The sequence below is a fragment of the Mesocricetus auratus genome, unplaced genomic scaffold (genome assembly GCF_017639785.1).
Source record: "Mesocricetus auratus isolate SY011 unplaced genomic scaffold, BCM_Maur_2.0 Super-Scaffold_100011, whole genome shotgun sequence".
Lineage (NCBI taxonomy): Eukaryota > Metazoa > Chordata > Mammalia > Rodentia > Cricetidae > Mesocricetus > Mesocricetus auratus.
The window spans coordinates 38,406,730-38,428,762 of record NW_024429195.1 but is presented as its reverse complement, the minus strand read 5'-3'; the positions used below and the strand labels follow the sequence as shown (position 1 = coordinate 38,428,762).

The window sequence follows — 22,033 nt, the reverse complement described above, 5'->3', positions numbered from 1 at the left end:
AGAAGTTAATTTTTGCAGTAGATAATAACTAACACTGAGACCCACACCTGGTCAAGGTGTAGAGAATAATAGACTGCAGAGTGCTAAGCCCCAAAAGGGACCTCACTAATGCACGCCCTCCATACAACGCTTAGTAATCATGGATGAAGAAAGGGTAGAAAATGATAAGAACCATAGATGATGGATGGCTAATAGGAAACTGTTTTACAGATACAGCAGTACAGTGGCAAAAGTTAGTTCATGGCAGTTGACACAATATATACAAGATCTGTGCAAACTCATGCCACACAAAATTCCAGTATGAAGAAGGGAGATAGGCATGACATTTGAGTCCCAGTCATGAAGCTAGCTCTGGCAAGGAAGGAAAGTAGTTTGGGTCTGTTTGGGTCACTATAACAGAATGCCATAGGCACATAGATAAAGCTGGAAGTAGTTATTTTTCAGTTATTCTGGAGGCTGACACCTATCAAGACTGCTGGGCTCTTAGTCATGGCTTTCTGCTCATAGATGTCCTCACAGTCTCTTCTTACAATGGAGGAACCACTGCTCTCAACAGTATATTTGAATTAAGAATCCTTTGAATCAAGCTTTGAAATATCATATGTATGAAAAAATGAAATTATTATCTTTTCTTTATTTACCTACCAATCTCTTGAGTGTGTATGTATGTTTGTGCACACACATGTGCATGCCTGTATGTGTGTATGTGTTGTGTATGAGCATGTCATTCTGTGCTAGTGAAAACTAGAGGACAAATTGCAAGAGTCAGATCTCTTGTACCGCTATATAGATTCAGGAATCAAATTCATGTCATCAACCAGGCTTGGTGGCCAGGAATTTTATCTGTTAAGCTATCTCACTGACCCTCAAAATGTATTTTTAATAACTATAACAAGCAAGCATTACTAAAGTACCAACAATAAGTTTTGATGAACTTATTCAAATTAAACCATGAAATAAAGTTGATAAACATACACATTTTGATACAATGGTTCAGGAGACACATTAAGTGAAATATCTGGTTGACAAGCATTGAAAGGAAGGGAAAATTGTAAAAGTAAAAAAGGAAGAAAAAACGGAGTAAGAGTGATGGGCCAGTGGTTTGGAATGCTTTCCACTCTTCCACAGGACCTGAGTTTAGGTCCCAGCACCTGGTGGTTCAAAACTTCTTGTAACTACAGCTCCCTCTTGTGGTCTCTTAAGCCACAACACACACACACACACACACACAGAGAGAGAGAGAGAGAGAGAGAGAGAGAGAGAGAGAGAGAGAGAGAGAGAGAGAGAGAGAGAGACTGGTTTTCATAAATATTAGCCTCAACTAAAATTAATTCAGTTTTGAAATTTTGCCTACAAATTTAAAGGTCGAACACTTTAGAATTATTCAACTGTATGTTCCTATCTGTAAGATGTTATTGAAATGAACATATGAAAAGCTCACAAATAAAGATTCGTTTACTATGCCTGATAAGATGCTGAAGGGACCTACTCAAAGCCCAGAAAACAAATACACCATTGCATGTCAGTCTCAAAGGAGTATGATAATTCTCCCTTTCTTTTTGCCTAATAAAATTTTGTATGACTCTTCAGAACAAAACTCAATTAAACCATGATTCTGACTTTACTATGTTTCGTACATTGAAGTGATTTCTAATCTCAAATAACCAAATAGTTTAGTGAAAACATAGGAAAGAATAAATTGCTTTTGACTGAGGCAGTGGCTCTGTAAGAACATGAGCTTTGAAAAAAAGTCAGTATATTTCAGGTGTGATCAAAAGAGTAATTAAACTATTTCTGAACACATGCATGTTGTAACTGACATAAAACTCCAAAAGATTTTCTTCCAGAAACTTGGATGGTATTGCTTTAAGAAATGTTTTTCGATGGCACTAAAGAATCCAAGACCGAATTTCAGATCACAGCCTTCTCTGCCAGTTGTACATTTCCTTAGTGACTTAAAAAGCTTTTGGCTAAATAAACTCTATGTCTGGAATCTACACTTACTTTGGAATCTTGTAATTTTGTGACTTTTTTTTCTCTTGAGACACATTTGGTGATTGGAACTGTAATGCAGAACAGCAGACTCTTGAAAACCTCAGATTCAAGTAGCCTCCTTTGCAAACTGAAGAATTCACTGAATATAAAATTACAGTAATTTTAGAAGGCTTAGAATGTAATGATTGCTTTAACATTCCTGCTGAGATTTTCTTGATGTTGGCTAATATGTGTCTTTTAGATAAGTATATTTTAGTTCCTCTAATTTTTTCTTATTGAAAGTGAATAACTTTTAAGACTTTTTTCCCCATCAGTATTTTATGTTTAACCTCAGGGTTTTTACAGCAAAAACATTTACATTTCCAAGCAAGGGATGAACTTTTTGAAGATAATTGTTTTTTAGAAATTATTCTTGGATATACAGGAATTTGTGTTTCTGTCGAATTGCATGACAACCCAGAAGTAAATAGTAGCTTCTTTTTTTAATCACAAATTAGTTCTATTAGTATTATGAATTAAATGACAGGAAAGAATTTTTATTGTGTAGTTTCTTTCACAATTAATAATGTTTTGAGGGTTATCTACCATGCTACCTGCCAATACATTATTATTTCCTATAGTTGACTTGCATTCTGGTTTGACTAGCTCATATTTTATGCATTTTCATGTTGATGGAGACTTGACCTTTGTGGTGGGGAACATGCTTTTATAGGCCTTGGTACAGGCATATTATCATTTATTTAGAGGAATACTTAGACTCTGGGTTTTTGTGTAATGTCTATGATACATGGTTTGCTTCATGATAAATCATTAAATCATTCTTTTCACATAACCAGATACTTTACAAGAACATCGGTGAGTGAAGCATAAAAGACCTAGTGGCTCCATTACCTATAGGATACAGATAACCTTTTGGATTTCATCTATGGTAGTATTTTCATATGTCTGTGCATATGTATGTGGCATGTGCACCATGTGCATTCATCAAAAATACATTCCTTATAATATACAATTTAATACTCATTATATTCACATGTGATGTGCTTTTGTTCATCAAAACAATTTTTTAATATCAGGAAATATTTTTGATATTTCTTTATAAGGAGTAGGACAGGAATACTCAGTGCCTGCCTATTCCCATAAAGACATGTCCTGACACAAGGCCTTGTGTGCTTCAAGGAGACGAGTTTTGAGCCTTTATAATATTTATTTCTGGCAATAATGTTTTAAATGACTAAGGGCATAGGTATGAACTATTGGATTGCTGATGCAAGCAATTAGACTTCTGTACAATGTCTTGATGAGATCTGATGCCTGATAGAATTCTGGACTATTCTTTGGTTTGGCTTTTAATTGCCTAGACAATGAGAAAATTCCTAGGACTACCCACTATGTTTATGTGCCCACACAGCCTCAGATATCACAAACATCGATACAATTCTTAAAATTTTCATGGTTTCTTACATTAAACCAACTGTTAGCATATATGTCTTACTGTGTTAGAACCAGAATTTTTAAAGTCATATTGTAGATAAATAGTAAATATGGGAGCTGTTAGACTTGTAAACAATAGAACTGCAAAAAGGCAAGCTCCCTTATGCATTATAAAAATAACAAACCAAGAAAAAAAACAAGCAAACAGAAGATGGATTATGAATGATTTGTTATACAAATAAATATAGGTGGAAGAAGTCATGTATAAAAATGTTTAATCTCTTTCCCAATATGAAAACAATGTTTGAGTGCCTGAGTGCAATTCAGCCTATTTGACAATCATCCTTAGGCCAAAATGAAATTGTTTCTCAACACCTTAGAGATACACAGAAAATTGCTATTATGTTACACATGAGAACTAGTGTTTCAAGGCTAAACTGTGTTCTACTGTTTATTTTATCATCTATACCTTAAAGTTCTAATTTGAAAATCAAGAGTTAGCTAGCAAAAGTAGCTAAAGCAGGATTGGCATCAGGTTCAGGATGCTTGTGGCTGTGCATTTGCAGGTGAAATTTGTGATCAGAAGTAAAGGGAATCTACTTCAAAGTGTGAGAAGCAGATTCTGAAAAAGTACATTTGCTTGAAAACTCAAATTCTAGACTTTATCATTAAAGGGATTTTATTAGCAATGTGAGAGTATTTAACCCTTGCTTAGGATTCTGTATACAATCTACCTGTAGGCTCAACAGTGTTTACTTAAAGGTGCTTCTCTGTGGCCATTTTTGGGAGGGGGTTGTAATTTTAAAAAAGTGAGCAGTAGAGAGAAATACACAATGGTAAGGAACTTTGGTGGAGGGGCTTTCTATTAGGGAAAAGTTAATGGGATAATGGCGGAGGAGAGAGGGGTGACTAGTCTCTGGGGAGCTGCAGAAGAGAAGAGAAAGGTAGAGAGGCAGTCAGAGAGAAAAGTGTAGAGAGAGAAGAAGGAAGGAAGGAAGGAAGGAAGATGAGAGGTGGGTAGGGCACCTATTAAAAGGGAACATAGTTAATGTGCATATGTGGTGCACTTAGTGGCTATAGCTGAGGGCGTATCCTGTCAGATCCCAAGGACAGGCCAATACAGATGCCTGAATACTAACATGGAAGAATCTCCTTTTTAAAAAAAAATATCTCATTTTTAAAGAGTATTTTTGGGGAGTTTAATACAGTATATCGGAGCATGTTCATCCCTCTCCAGCTCCTCCCATAGCTATTCTCCCATACATTCCAATATAATTTGAGTTTTCTTTTTTTCCTAACTAACAATTACAGTTTGTGTTGCCTAACTAGTATTAGGAGTAGAGTCTGCCCTGGCATGTGGCTAATCTGCCATAGGTCACACCATTAAAGAAAAATGATCCTATTTTTCCAAAAAGAGTCAAATACCAGTAGCTCCTACCTAAGCTGTGGTAGGATTTCTTCTATTATGCCTAAAAGATAATGCTTCTGAATGAGGCAGGTTTGGAGCAGGCTGTATCTCTTCATTACTCAATGAACCTTTTGATTGAGAGCAACCTCTTTCAAAACACAATGGGGAATTTGCATACTGAATTATTTAACATTATCATTGATTTTTTCATATGTCAGTAAATCAAATAATTTTATTCAAGCACAAGGCCTAACTTACCAATCAAAGTCAAAATTTGTTTATCACAACAGCGTTTGAACGTGAGACATAGCAATAATCAAGGAAAAGACACTGAATTCACCTCAGAGCTACATTTGGAAAGGGTGATCTTCTTTCGTTTTTTGGAGCAAAAAACTTAAGTTTATTTATTTAGCCATAGAAGTATAAAATATTCAGGTTATTAGTGAAAATCATCATAGTGTGGGATAAATGGTAAACTGATATTATTGATATTTTTCAAACATATAAGAGATAATTGATATGCAGATGGGTAAAATAAACCACAACAAATCCTTACAGTGAATTTCATTAGAAAAAAATGGAATCATGTGTTGAGCTGCATTAATGATTCTGTAGTTGAACATACTCAAATAACCTGCCAACAATGTAGGTTTACTAACACATGGACTGAATGAAAAGCTAGATGTTCTTTGAAGACCTGTCAAGCTAATGTCCAGGACAGTGATAAAAATCCACAAACAAAAGATTACTCATATCAGACCAATTTAACATTGGGACACTGATTATGATTTTGTGAATGAATTCAAGCTACTTTGCTAAAATATCTTCAGTTGTTTGGATTTCTCTTTGGCTATACAGCTCTAACATTTAAGTAAGCTGTATTGTGAATCTCAGGGTTTGAACCAAATGTAAGATTTCCCTTGGTATCTAGATTTAAATAAAAAGTGATTTACATATTGTCAGTGTACACTGAACAGAAAACCTTGTAAACAGTAATAAACTTGAAAGACTGCTAGCTTTTAATACAGAGCGAAGGCTTGTAAACCTAGGGGATATAATCCTGCCAATAGAATTACATTCTGAAATGGAAGACTTTATTGAAGTAGTAAATTATTGTAAAGAAGGATTTAAGTCAGTATATTAGCCTGTATGGTCATTTCAGTTGACTTGTAGTAGAAGTCACAGAAAGAAAGATAAATTGAGTTGAATCCACTAACTAGTATTAGAATTCATGAGTATCAAGTAAGTAAAGATAGTTTTTCTCATCTATAAACTTAACAAAATAGAAAATAAAATAGAGTTATATAACTTGTCATGAAAGACAAATAAATAGAAGTATATTTTAAGCAAATTTACTTCTCTCTTTTATGGCAAGGATAATAAAAAAACAAGGTTCATTTCAGTGTGTCAATTATAATTATCAGAGCAGAGTGAGAAACAACAAAGATTATATGGTAGTTCTGCCATCATTCCTCCTATCATCTGGCACAAGTAAAAATATACACACGTTCAATTAAAGTGTGGTACATGAAAATCATCACACGGTAATAACTATGCTTACTGTGTTATTAATGTCTGTGGATAATCGTGTTTGTGAAAACACTGAACAGCCTCATGTGTTTCTACCTTCATTGCTGTCCACAGTTCTTAGACTGTGACTACTTGTAAGACCTGCATGGAAAAATATGCTAGAAAAACTGAATAAAATAAGGGCATTTATTTAAAGACAGTGTAAGGAACACATCCAGAAAACATGAATGGTTTAACTGGGTGCGTAGAAGAGTGTAGACCAGGAAGTCCTTGCTGGCTAGGTGTGCCTCAGTTTGACACAAGCTACAGTCGGTTGGGAAGAGAGATCTTCAACTGAGTGTAGATCTCAATGAAACTGTCTTGTAGGCAAACCTGTGGTGTAATTTCTTTATTGATGACAGGTGTAGGAGGGCCAAACTCACTGTGGGCAGTGCCACCTCTAGGTAGTTAGCACTTAGTTGTCTAAGAAAGGAAACTGAGAGCCACAATGCAATGTTCCTCCACGGCCTTTGCTTCAGTTGCTGTATCCAGGATCCTGCTTTGAGTTCCTGTCTGAGGATCCACCAATGAAGAACTTATAAGAAATAAACACTTTCCTCCTCCAAGCTGATTTGGTGTTTGTGTTTTATCATAACAATAGAAGCCTTAAATAAGGCAAAGGTCATGTGTTTCTGCTTAATTTTGATTCGCTAATACTAGACACATTTCAAATGCTCTAGGAATAACTATAGGCTTTCTCTTAATGAAATGGCAGGGTTTCAGTTAGGAAAAATTATTTCTATAATGCTTCAAAATGTTTGCATGCTAAATATCACCATGTTTAATCAACTTTCAATTAAAATTAAGCTGTTACATCATCATGCAGACGTATAAAGTGTCAAATAGTGATAGAACAGAACAAAACTTGGAAAGTAGTAAGTTCTCTTCTAAGAGATTCCGGATATAATACTCAAGTGTACAAATAGGGACATGCATATGTTTAAGAGATACAAGAAATCTGAGGATGTTTGCATGCTATTTATTGGGTTGTGGATTTGGTGACATTTGTGTTGTGAAATAAATATCCTCAGTATTGTAATCAGGTTTCAATGTGGCTTCCAGTTTTTGTGTCTGTTACTGAAAGATGTATAACATCATTTCCCCACTAGGACTCTTTTGGTGTAGATAGTACCTCAAGGGAATACCTATTAATTACCATAGAATTTTAAAGATTAACCCTTAGATATGACTAATTATTAAATATCAGCACATTAGAACATGAATCCAAGAAAAGCTGCTAATAAATATCTTAATGTTTTTAGGTCAGATTTCTGCTAACTAGAGTATTTGAACTAATGCCTCACAGGATTTCTTTTGACTCCATGATAACTGCGGCATGAATAGGTAAGAGGAGCAATATCTATCCCCAGTGAGTTAAGAGTTCCTCTATCAGTAACACAAATAATGGATAAAGGAATATAAGCAGCACCCTTAGACTGGGCCAGGAATTGAAAAGGGACATTAACACAGTTGGTTGGAAAACAAACTAGTTGTGTGATATCATAGAACTTGACTTACATGACTAGGATTTGAGTATGATTGAAGTCCATTCATATTTCATGCCACTGTCCTATAATGCATGTGCTAGAATTCAACCAATACATTTGCCTCTTTTCTGTGAATTCTACTGCAGTGTATATCATACTGGTATCTTTCTCTATGTTTATGGAATAGTCCTAAGCTCCTGAAAAATAGGGGCATTTCATTTGTTCATTTTGTTCTGTAGCACTTAAAGCAAATTCATGCACAACTTCAGTTCTCTATGAATATCTATCCAGTGGGGAGCTTTCCAAGAGACTGTGGGGATTGTGAAGTATTCCTGCCCACTTCTATGTCCAATGCACTAAAGAATCTGTGTGATTTGATATACATGCAGTACATATTGGAGTGGAAAGCTTTATTTCTTACTTTTCTTTTTCTGTAAGAAGAATATATGACCAACACATCTTATAAATGAAGGTAGGTAATTGAGAGATTGTTTACAGTTTCTGTGAGTAAGTTCTTGACCATCATAGAGGGGAGCCCAGCAGAAAGCATGCAGGTATGATTCTAGAGAAGTAGCTGAGAACTTGTGTCTACTCTATAAGGTAGAGATAGAGTTAATAGAATGGTATGGGGTTCAGAATCCTCAATGCCCACCCTCAGTTATACACATCCTCCAACTAAGGAGCACCCCCTCCAACAAAGTCATATCCTCTCCAAGCCCACACCTCCAAATCTTTCCCAAAGCATTCCATAAACTGTGGACCAAGTATTCGAATGTATGACTCATTTTCATTCAAAGCACCACACATTATCATGTATGAAAATGTAAAATGAAATTCAAAGAGCTTACTAACCTGAAAACTGAACCAGCTCTATGAAAGTTTTTGTAAAACTTTGCCTGTGCCTTACCGTTTCATAATATTAGTGTGGTCACTTAGTTTTCATTAGATTTTTCAACTTATGTCAGGTAATTCATAAATAGTCTGTGAGTTAAATATGGCTAGATTAACTACATCATGTGCATGAGTGCCTCAGGTCTTCCCCAAATAAGTTCTTAGAAATTTTGTCTTTATTTGTTTGAGACATACAGAGCACTAACCATTATATGGATTATCTTTTTTTCTTTCTATTGGAGCAAAACAATACATTTTGCTATCTATGTAAAATGATTGCAAACCCTGAGAGAGATGAAGTATATAGAGACAGATATACACATGTTTGTATCATATACTAATGCTTTTGGTTCTATTTTAGCAGTAATGCTGTAAGTTGTTTTATATGAAGTCAGATGTGTTCATCAACCAAGGTCTCTGAGCTGTCTATGTTCTATTGTCCATCTAGATTTTACACTAACTTATTCAGAAGAACTAATAGGCAAATACACATGCATTCACACACATGCACAAATACATATACACACAGTGCATATTTAAATGTTTGTGGATAACAGAATGGAAAAATCATTCTTAATATTAGTAGTAGCAACCTGATTTAAATTCACTTTGTTGTATATAATAATGTTATGAAACAATAGTGCAATTTAAAAAGAGATTTAAAAAGTTTAGTTGAGTTAACCATTGCTAAAACTTACATGAAAATACCAAATGATGCTGCTATCCCAAACACTGTTGCTGACATGAGGTTGTTTGAATGTCCACACCTCGATGTTGGAACTATAACTAGCACAACTGCTTTAGGGAACTTATTGCCTGTGTCAGGTGAAGTTATCGTGTGTCTACCCTGTGGTAATACATTTCTGGTTCTAAATAAACTGCTGAACAGAAACAGTGTCATTATTCTGTCAACCACAGAGGTCTCCAGGAGAGTTGTACTTCTAGAAACTGAAGATAATGACCAAAGTCTGTACTTGAATTTTTGTTAACTCATATGGTAGCATTTGCGCTTGATATTTCAGTATATTTTGCTAACATTTTTATATAATTGTACATTTTTCTTGGTGCCTATTAAGTATACATTCTCACTGCCATTGTAAGTGGCTTCACTTCAGTTTCATTTGGTGCACTGAGGCAGTTAATATGCAAAAGAGGAAGAGATAAGCAATGGTTTGAAAATATATATGAATGTCTTAAAATGTTTGGGGATTCAAAAATAATATTGTCTGAGTTTTTGAATAGGATTTTCCAACTCTGAAACATGCCAATTTCAAGTGATGTGATCAGTTTTGTATTTGTTAAATTAGAAGCCCAAATGGAGCAGAAAAGTACACTCAACATAACAGAACAAATATCAAAGAAAATAGCTAAGCAAGAGACTCGGTTCTTGCCTCTGGTTCATATTTGATTGCTAAGCCATTGATATAGTACAGATTTTCTGGAAAACAAATTAATTTGTCATTATTATGACTCACAAAATGAAATACTTTTATGAATATTAATAAACACATTAATCAAAGTAAATTGAAGTTTTCTTTTAATATGGTTCTAGTTCATTTTCATATTAGGTTGGTATATATGTACCTTCAATACAGAACCCAAAATATTTCTCTCCTAAACAAATAGAGAAGTTGATCTTCCCATAAGACATTCATTATTTACATACTTACCTCCCTTCCATATAAATGGTTTCACACATTAAAAGTTTTTCAGTTTATCTTATGAAAATGTTTAAAGAAATTTTTAATTTATAATTAAATGTTTTCTTCAAAAGGTTTGGCATTTATTTAGCATATTATATTCTTCTTATTCTCTTCCCATTATCTATTCTCAGAAATATTATTATTAATGCAGAAAATCACAGTGGGTCAAAGTGCAGAGAGTGTTTATGGAATATTCAGCCATGGATGAAACACCAGCAACACAAACCCACCGCTACCACCATAAAGCTCAAGGAACATTTTGGAAAAGGGATGCATATGTAATAAGATGAAGGAATTGTGGAGGACCAAGGGGAAAGTTATGTTCTGGAAATGACAGTACCTCTGCACTCATGAATCCACAGAAAATGTCATTACCAGTAAAGAGATCTGCATCCAATCAAGGCAGTCAACATAGGAAGAATTAAGGTGGTATTGATGGAAAAGAGAGAGTCGACTTTCTTTAATTTTATGCCCTCTTGGTTGATCAACCATGCTCTAGTAAATAGCTCCATGGGTATATGGGAAGCACAAGTTACATTCAATAGGTTAAGAAAAACTAGAACAAATAAGAGGCTATAGAGCATAGAGAAGTGATTAAGAGAATAGGAAGTATCAGGGAGAAGTTAAAGTGGTGAATGGGTGGTAAATAGTACCAAAATACATTGTATGTATGTATGAAATTCTTAAATAATTAATAAAATATTATATTTAAATCTAAAATAATAATAAATATAATTTAAAATATAAAAGAAAATTATATTTACCTAATTCAGTCTTAGAGTTGAGCGTCTTAGCGTCAATCTCTATATATGCAAAATAAAAGAACGCCAGCAAATGAAGTCCTTTCTGTATTTCTCAGTATCTGGGTTCTGTCCTGGCAACTCATTTATTTAGAAATATCTGAACTTTCCAGAGAAAAATATGCAGCTGATTTCCTCTGGTGGTTTTCTTGTGAGACTTGTAAGTAAATAATCCATATAGAATTCATGGCAGGCACACTAGGGTATAGCTGATGATAAATGTACACATTTTTTCCATTTTATTTTTTCAATGTCTTTTTTCTACTATATGACATGTGGAATTGTCAATGAAAAATTATCAAACTAGAAAAATATTTATGAAAGTCCTAAAGTGGTCATTTGCTTTTCATTTTACTCAAGAATTATGGTGACTTGAAGTACACTTGATATCTATCTAGTTCAGTTTCTGTGGTACTTACTGGAAGCCCTGTGGCCTTCAGAAAGGCCGTGTTCGTGTATGCCAACAGAGGCTGGCGCTGGGTAGAAACTGCACCCTGTGTTTGTGTAGCTGTCTTCATATAGAGAACCAGCACAGCCAACTTCACGTTCAGTAAACGTTATGAAAATATAAGTAGGAGATCAACAAAGGAAAAAAATGTCTGCTAAATTACTGTTATGTGAGAAATGATTATTACTGGTGAGATGTGATAAACTTTAGAGTTCACAGTGCTTTATTAAAAATAAGTTTTCCTCTTCCACAAAAATTTCCACAATTCTCTTTAATTTTGTTTGTCTTTCCATGTCTTATTATTTGGCCTGAGCTAGCTTTACACTCACAGTTCTGCCTCAGCCTCTCAATTGCTGCTATTAAATTACTAAATTATTAATTTCAAGTAAACTTATATTTTACTCTATCTATAAAAGAATAATTTACAATTTCTTACAAATTTACATATAAATGATGTTAGGTGAAGAATTCCAGAGTATGATAAAGTAAGTTTTAGAAAGATTCATGAGTAAAACCAAAGCTGGATGAGTTAGTACAAATGTATAATGTCAGCACTTGGAGGCAGAGGCAGGGGCATCATAAGTTTGGATCAGCCTGGTCTATCAGTCTGCTCAGTGCTACATGGGAGGCTCCTTCTCCAGAACAACCAAGCAGACAACGAAATGAACTCGTGCAATGACACACGCTTCTTTAAAATACTTGCAGATCATTTTATGAACACTTAAATGAAATAAACCAAGAAGCAGTAACTTAGACGAGTATGCAGTCTTGAGTAGTCATTTCCCACATCTGATCCATCTTACCTCTAGAACCAGTTGCTGGAGAGATGGAGATGCTACTGGATGCAGACTGGTGTTGCCACGGACAGGACTATGGAGGCTAATGTAAGCCACGGCATTCTTTTGGAGAATCCTTGCAAAATCCTGAGATAAAAATATTTAAAGTTTTACCATTGGGGCAATTAAGATAACATGTTCTACCTTGTTAGGCCAATACACACTTGGATGTTAAAATACGATTTTTATCTGAAACACACCTAAAATATCTTTGTATGTTAAGGCTAACCCTTCTCCTTTTGTATGTATTCTTCCTCCAATCAGACTGCTGCTAAAATAATACATGTATAAAGTAACCATTTTAAGAGAAAAGTTGAAAGGTTAGTATAATATTCAGTACAATTACAGAACACAGATAAGGAATTTTCTTCAATGATGGTGTCTAATGTTATAGTTATTGAATTAGAACATAATTGGTGAGTTTCACTGGTTAGAGCTGACCAACATTTACTGTGAAGTAGTAAGCTAATTTGCATCAATAAAGTATTAATTTTGAGGAAATTTGGAAAAATGAGCACTGTGAACCTGAAGATATTACCTTATAAAAATCCTCATGAATGCTGCAGGTACTAATGGCATGAAATGACTCAGTAGCATGGTATTGCACTTATGACCCCTGCCCTGCTGTATTAAAGATATCTGACAACACACTGTGAGAAGAAAGAGCAGAGGCATTTTATCCTTGACTTATCTCTATTTACTGTTGCAAATTCATCTTCAGATTGAGAGAGAAGATTAATTATTTAAAAGTAATTTATCTTTCAAATGAACACATGAGTGATTAAAAACACTTCAGTAATTTCACGTATAATGTGGTAAAAATATCCATTATTACTCACATTCTATAAAAACAATTATTATAACACATGAACACATAAACAATTCCTCTTTCAGTAACTGTGGTTTCCACGAACACCACAGGAGACAGACAGTCATGTCCTTGAGGAATCTAATCTCACAGGAATCAAGTTTGTTAAAATAACATGTCTATGATAGAAAATATCTGAACTCTTTTTTCCTTACTCTAAAATTTGTAATATTTCCAGAGGAGCATGTGAAAAAAATTCTTCATATAAGGAATGGTGCTTTAAGATATCCTGTTTTAGGAAATTCCATAATTTCCCACAAGGATCAATGTCAGTGCTCAGTCAATTCTCTATTACTTGCATGACTAAAATTGCCATTTACAAGTTTATTGAACAACTTCGCTTAATCCTGTTAACCTAAACAGGGTTTCCAGGGGTTTCTGTGCAAGTAAAATTATAGAGGGCAAGGCAGGACATGAACCAAGGTTTTTCTTGTTTACCTCCACTCAAGATCAGCATAAATGAAAGTGTCTCATTTTTAGTAGGCACAAATTTCATAAAAGTAAATGTAACGAATGACCAAGGGTCTATGCTTCCCTTCAAATGGATGGTGTTTAAATATTTTAATGGGATACAGTAGTGCAATATATTATATAGAAAATTACAGATACATTTTTATTAGCCAATGGGGAACTCTGAAAGCCCTTGATCAATATTTTACTTATTTCTTTGTCCTTCTACTCATTTAAGAGTTCAGAAGGTAACTAAATGTCTAAATTTGCTCAGCTTCTCTCTCTCTGTCTCTCTCTCTCTCTCACAGACACACACACAAGCAACCTACATATATACTTGTTTTTAATTAAATATAAATACATTTCTATATGTATATTTATAGCTAATTGAAATAGAATTACATCACTTTCATTCCCTCAGTTCTTCCTTCCACCTCTCCTAAGTACCCTCACTCCAAACCCTTCTAATCAATTCATCCTTAAGTTGATAACCAATTTATTACTATCACTATATTCTTATACATGCATATATATGAACAAATATATGACTACAACCCACTAAGTCTGTTTTTGTTGTTTGATGTATACAAGTAAATATTCTATTCTTTTGAACTCATGTACCATAGCAGTTTTTATATTTGGTCTCTGTTTGAGAAGTAATTGAGTTGTCAAAACAACAATGAATTCACAAAATACTTTAAATAAATTTATATTTTATGAGGCACAAAATATTTATGTAGTTTGAAAAATTGCTCCCATACATGCAAATCCATATTTCTATAATTTGAGCATGTGATGACTGACAGCTAAATACTTGCAAGGAAATTTTGCAATAAAATTCTCTATCAAATTGGGTTTAAGATATATTGCTTAGGAAATAAGGTGATAAAAACCTGTTTTGTGAATGTGGTTTATACATACTTATTAATTAAATATTAATATAAATTATTTGTGGAAGTTGTAGACATAATGGAAGCTGTGTAAAAACTTACTTTAAGATGTTTTCTTAACATTTATTAAAAGGAGAATCATAATCTCATTGTTTGATAATTATTTAAAACAGTACTAACTCATAAACATGAAAAAGCTGTTTTTAAATTGTTTTACTGATTTTGAAGCTATGAAATAAACTTTAAAATTTTGTTTCAGGGGTTATTGTTTTTTCTCCTGGAATTGAAAAATTTCTCAAACAAAGTAATGTCTTCATTGGAATTACACATTTTGAAATAGAACCTTCTCACTACTTGCTTAAATACCCTCAAATAATCTCACTTGAGGACTTTGCGAGTATTGTTAAGCTTACTTACACCAGTAAACATTTTCTCAGCTTTAAGATTATTTCTCTGTCTAAAAGTACATGGTGTTTTTCTTTTTCTTTTTTAAATAATATTTTATTTCATGTGTATTATCCCCTAAGTAGAATTATAATTATTAAGTAAACATTACTGCAAGTGATATGCAGGTGTGTAGGTCTTAGAGCAATGGACTAAGATTAGTTACAGGTCACACAGAATCCACAAAGAAATAACTCATATTTTCTCTTTTCAGTTAGCAGACAGGAAGCAGTTTTGAGAAGTTCATTATTTTCTTTGCCTTCAACAATATTAGACTATAATATCTGGAAAATAAAAGAATGGAGGGGAAAAGGAAATAAAATAAGTATAATTTATGAATATGTTTCACCTCTCCCCATTCATAGGAGCCAATATTGCCCCAAGTTGTTCCTCCCCATGAACAGAAAACAATAGTACGTTCTGGTCTCCATCCTTTCTTCACTCTTAACATCAAGGCTCGGATAAATGCTGTGATTATTGCAGTACTGCTGGCCCAATCTTGTCCATTATAACTGTATCCAGCATGGTGGTTACTGCCAACTATAATATACCGATCTGGAAATAGAATAAAATAAGAACTATTAAAACAAAATGTAAACGTCAACAATGAGTTTAATGACATTTACATAAGCCTATTGTACAAGTAAGCAACAATTAAGCCAAATTGTTTTGATAATTAATGCCACTTTAGCATTTTCCACCCCCTTTCTTGAATCATATGTCTGGGTATATCAATGCAGAAGCAGCTGCTAAAGTCAATTATGAATGCACAGCTTAGATCCATATCCTCTGCAACATGAATATTAATTAATGAAGTATACAAATGTACCACAATGAATTCTTATCTATCATTTTTCCAGCATCATGGTGGGAAGTGCACAGCAAACAATGTCTGTGTGCCTAGTGAATAGCAATGAGCTATTAATACAGCTGAAAAAGAAGTGTCTTAGGAGCTGTGTATGTTAAAAATTGCTAGTCATGTATAGATTTTTAAGAAAGAATAGGTATTTAGAGATATATTTATAGTTTCAATTTATACTTTGAACCCTTCTCCATTCTCTGAAAGAAAATAAAATTCAGCACTATCAAGCCAAGGCTAATGGTAATTTAACTTTCCCCATATTTTATTTCATGTAGTCACACAGTTCATTAGATGTTCCTATAGAAAACTTTCCATGATTCCTGGATTGTCCTTTCAGTGTGTTTCACTGACTATTCACACCATTAAAATTGGATCAAAATATAGCTTCAAAGAGTTCTCCTGTGTTTTTTTATTTTGTTGTTGCTTTTGTTTGTTTGTGGTTATGTTTTGGTCAGTGTATGCTATTCATAACAGCAACAGATCTCACTTTATTTGATCAAGTAACCATATGCAATTACGAAAGAACATTCTCATTGTTTGATTATGAGATGTTCCATGTAAGTATACAGGCAGGGGTCAGGAAGCAGGCACAGTGGATGTAGGCACTATGACTTCAGTTTGAATCTGGGACTCACCTGGTAAAAGGAGAGACATGACACCTGTAAATTGTCCTTTGACTTCCATATCTTACTAATGGTAACCTCATATGATTATGTACATAAGAGATATAAATATCAATGTGATTTTTGAAAAGTATGCCAGCTTTGAAGGAATCTGTGTTCATATTTACCAAACCACTAGTTGTGTGGCCACTGGAAGTTTGTTTAAACTATCTGTGCCTTTCAAATTTTAATCTCTCTATGTAAAACAATAAAAACAACTAATGGATACCTCATTCCATAATTTAAAGTACTTCATTATTTATAAGCCACTTTGAACAGTATCTGACATAAAGTAGGCCTTGCATCTACATGGATGAAATGAATTATCTTTAACTACAGAAGAACAAAGATTGTTAAAAAGAATTATAATGGTATAAAAGCATTTAAGCTTTTATTACTGAAATGGAACCAGCATGGATTTAAATCTTTCACCACTATCATTAGCTGCACATAATGGGTCATAGGGCTATATTCAACGTTATATAACTATATATTCAAACACTAAATGTATGGGCATTTTCCCCTCTTCTCCCAGAAATGTCTGAAAATTCTACTTGAGATGAACTCTATCTTTAATGAATTAATAATCAATGTATGTACCTGGATTTTATCATCAGTAAATAAGAAGGTCTCATGTACAAGAAATCTTTTTTAATTTATATGGGATTCTTATTAAGCAATATTTGAGAATTTTTTAATATAAAACTTCCCTTTTGGTAGATTAAAATTCCATTAGCATGAATCTGGTATACTTTTTGTACAACTGTGTTTACTTGTGATGAACTACAAATGGAATAGTGATAATAAGTATTCTTATACTTCAACTGAATTTGCTTATAGTTAAAGTCACTGAAATGGGTGAGATACAGTCATATAGACTTCCAAATTCATTTATGTCTGTGTCTAAGGATGCTTCAGTGACAAGTTATACAATAAAGGAACCAAGGAAAACAAATACATTGTATGAATTTTTTAAGAGTTGGCTGTCAAGGAATAGGGAAGAAAGAAACTTGATTTCAAAATTCTCTGGGTCAGCAATTAGGTCAGTTTAACTAGTGTCACAGAGAAAAACAATTCTCCAAGGAGAGATGAGTAAGTGTCCAAGTCATATCCACAGAAGTGGGTTGAGTGCAGTAAAACTTTAATGGTGTTCTGGAGATGGCAGATTGTGAGTGAGTTAAAATACTTAGCCCACACAAGCAATGGTCTGAGATCAATCCCTAGAACCTGTGATAGAAGGAGTAGTAATTCCCGAAATTTGTCCTCTGATGCCCAACATGCCACTGCTGTACCCATAATATCTCTCACACACATACATAATAAATGGCTATTTAATGAATAAAAACAGTGGTAAACTGCGTGTGCTCTCATGGCCATTCAGTGATTTGGGATCATTCCATCTTGTGATGAGTCAGAGTGTGCTGGCATTAGTCGATTAACTGATAATGTATCAAATACTTTTAAAGATTCCATCAACCATTCAGAAGAAGGTGAATGTAAGTCATTTAAAGTCTAATCAGATGATTATTTCCATAAAGACCTTTCAATCCGAAAAGCACACAGACATTGGGAGAATTATGAGTGGACAATATATTCAGGCTGAGGTACAGATTTATATTAGAAGCTTTTGTTTTGAGACCAAAACTTGATTTGTTTTTAACAACTGCATCATTAAAACTTATAATATTTTCTTTAAATTATTTTGTCATTGGACTAAAATTGTCCATAGTATCATGGAAAGAAAATAAGAAAAAATATTGCCTCTTGATTTCCACCTATATTTTTTAAAAAAATATTTCCACCTATATTTAACAAATATAAACTCTCTCTCTTGTCTCCTGTCTTGACTTTACACACACCCTGCCTGCTGATGCTTAGTTTTCATGAGGCGTGGAAGAAAAGAAAGGAAAACATATTTCCAGCTTTCATATCAATCCATTCTTTTAGTCGTCTAAACCTCTAGTTACATATGAAGAAGGATACTCAACTCTATGTCAAAATTATTATGGGACATAGGACATTTTTGGTCATTTCATATGAATTAGGAACTAGATTATAGCCTCTTAACCCAACTTACCTGGTGATGTCAAACCTTTTAGATAGCCAACAACATTCGTCACTGTTTTAAATGTTGTTTCTGTCTGTATTTGCAAGTGTACAGTTCTTTTCTCTGCAAAAAAAGGAAGAAATTAAAACACATATACTGTTGTGTCTCCTTCAAAACATTAGTTGCTTATCTAGTACCACCAGTAAAAATAACTCCACATGATTCACCTTTTCCTCATAGCTAAAGCTACACTTTTTGTTGCCAAATATTAAGAATATTTTATGCTGACTCTACTTTAGGTATTTGTCCTGTTATTATCACCATGACATAACTACCAGTTTCCTGCTCTGAAAACCATGAAGAGACAAGCCTGAATCTCTTGTTTGTTCCAGCACAGGGTTTAACATAAGTATACACAGGAAAATGCCGGGGGAATTGGGAATGTTATAGTTTGCAAAGAGAGAGAGAGAAAGGCAGATGCAATTATTTCTGTTAATGTTAATACTTTCCTGTCTTCAGAACATGAGGGTAAGCCAAACACACATTTTCTCTGTGTGACTCACTGTTCTATCAATATTGAAAACTGTATATACAATATGCTATAAGTATTATCCCTAATGCCTATTTTCATACAATACAATCTATTTTACTAGATTACATAATAAACCTCTACTAATTTCTCTATTTTTATTTTAAATTTTCATTTGTATTGATGTTTTGCTTGCATGTGTTCTGTGTCCCATGTGTGTGCACTGCCCATGGAGGTCAAAAGAGGAAACTGAATCCCTAGGGACAGGAGTTGGTAATTGAGGATGATTATTTTGTTTAGCTTAGCTTAGAAAACACTTTATTGGGCCTGGCAACATGGCCAAGCAGTTTATTCCTAGCTGATGATCTGAGTTGCATACCTGGTAGAAGGAGAAAACAGAATTCAGAAAGCTGTTCTATGACCTCATGCATGTAACATGGTTCTTACATGCCACTTCCAATAAATAAATAAGGTTAATAAATTATTTTAAGAAGGTTAAAAACTTCCTTATTCTAATTACATGTAATTCACATGCTCTTCAAACATTGGAAACACTGAAACTGAACTTTTTTCAGGTTGATATCTTAATCCAAGTCTTGAACTGTGGAAAGTAAATTGCTATTATATAATTTATTTGTAGTTTGTCTTACTGAACTTGCTATCATATAGATTTATAATACATATGGGTCTATTTTTAGCTTTACTGTTGTGTTCTAATTACCACATCATCACTGCAATTACTTCCTGAATTTGACTGCATTGCTGGACTTTTACTTTCAAATGAATTTCTAAAATTTCATGTTTATTGCTTTTGCTTTTTTTTTCCATTAGGATTCCAAGGCACCCATAGACCTATCTGAGGAAATGATACTCGTTCTTAAAGTATACAAACATGTTATATTTCCCAGTTGATTTCACTTGCCTTTATATCTGTCAACAAAGTTTTATATTTTCTCCTCAACAGTTTTATACAATTGTTGAATTTATTTTCATTGTTTCATACCTATTTTTGTAACAATTTATATTGCAGACAAGAATATCACTTTTATACTTTTGATTTATAATGAATGCTTTGGCTAATCTTCAATTTCATAGTAGTTTACCCATAGAGTTCTTTTTTTAACATATAAGTTTTACAATTGATTTTTATGGATTTCCCAGTCCTTCCATGTCTGTCCTCCACCCCTGTAGCCTCTTCCCTGTTCAAAGAAAAAAAAATAGAGATAAAAATTTTAAAATAATTACTTCCCTCCTTTAGTGTCCCTGCTTCCCCATCACATTTCAATTGTTGTAGTGGCCTTGGGAGCTTCAGTGTGTCATACCACATACCCTTTTTCCCAAACAGCTTTCCTTACAAATGTTTATTGCAATGAGTCATTGGTCTGGTTCAAGGTCTCTAGCATGTAGTACACTGGACCCTCAGCGAGATTCATCTTGGGTATTCTGCCATTGCTCTGTATCTTTGAGATCCCGAGGTTGTTGTTCCACAGGACCAGTCCCTTCAGGCACTCCAGGAAGTCATAGATGGGGTAGATGTTGTGGTGGGCCAACTCAAAGACCTGAATGTGGGCCTGGATAGTAGCTGAGTTGGTAAGCCCCGACTTCCACCTTGAGCCCCTACCCCAGGAGCATAGCCAACTCTCCCTTACCCTTTCCACTATGACCAACTCTCCCATGGCAGAAAGGGGCAGAGCCAGCTCAGGAAAACTCTTGGACATTAACATGGCCTCAAGTGCCAGGCCAGACCACGGGCATTCTCACAGCTTCTGGTGGTACAACAGGTCACAGACATCAACACAGATGCAGTAGGACCACGGAACCAGACATGGTCCTTGGTAGCAGCAACAGCATGGACATTACCATGGCCTCTGGTGGCAGTGCATGACTCTCACATCAACCTGTTAATGACCGGCTGACACATCTCCAGTATTGCCTCCCTCCACAATACATTCTCCTTCTCTCCCAATCTATAATATATTCTTGCTCATTGTAGTGACACTCATTCCGTCTGGTCCACACAGCATGGTGACATACTGGATGTGTAGCCTCTCAAGCTCTAGGGTTCTTGAAGTTGGTAGTTTTCCATGAATACAACTCATTTCCACCCTTTCATATGTATATACATGAGTGTCTGTTTGTGCACATGAGGAAACCAGAGGTTGACATATGGTATCTTTCTCTATTGCTTAATTTTCATGTATACGTGACTAAGGTATGGGCTCATGCTTGGGAGCACATGTGTGTGTGTGTTTATGTCTCTGTGTGTGTATGTATGTCTGAGTGTATTTCTGTGTATGTGCACACAATTATTTTTTCATGCCTGAATGTGGAGGCCTGATACTGACATCAGGAATCCTTCTTGATTACTATCTACCTTATTCATTGAGGCAAGGTCTCTCAGTTTAGCCTATAGCTACATAATATGTCTGTTTTCACCAGCCAGTTTGGTCTGTGGGTTCAAAAAATGGGAATTAAAAAAACTGGAAAGTTGATACATCCAAATCAGCTTTTACTTGACTTCTGGGAATACAAATTCCCTTCTTCACAATCCTATGGCAAGTATTTGGCAACTGAGTCTCTCACTTATCCTCAACTTCTCCAACTAGCTAAACAGGCTGGTAAGCAAGATCAAGGGGTCTGCCTATCTCTACCTTCCAAGGCTGAGATCACATAGATTCCCCCACTGAGCCATCTGCTTAACCTTCTTGCT

General features: G+C 34.5%; 1 protein-coding gene across 3 annotated transcripts in view; it reads right to left on the bottom strand.

The window, feature by feature from the left end:
- Positions 1-22,033, bottom strand: part of Naaladl2 (N-acetylated alpha-linked acidic dipeptidase like 2) — a 1,212,242-nt gene that overhangs the window by 272,147 nt on the left and 918,062 nt on the right. For all 3 annotated transcript variants that reach the window (XM_040754622.1, XM_040754621.1, XM_040754623.1), the window contains 3 exons: positions 18,825-18,917; positions 15,573-15,778; positions 12,539-12,658 (listed from right to left, as the gene is read on the bottom strand). In XM_040754622.1, the coding sequence (XP_040610556.1) occupies positions 12,539-12,658; positions 15,573-15,778; positions 18,825-18,917 (419 nt within the window). The remainder of the gene's footprint in view (positions 1-12,538; positions 12,659-15,572; positions 15,779-18,824; positions 18,918-22,033) is intronic.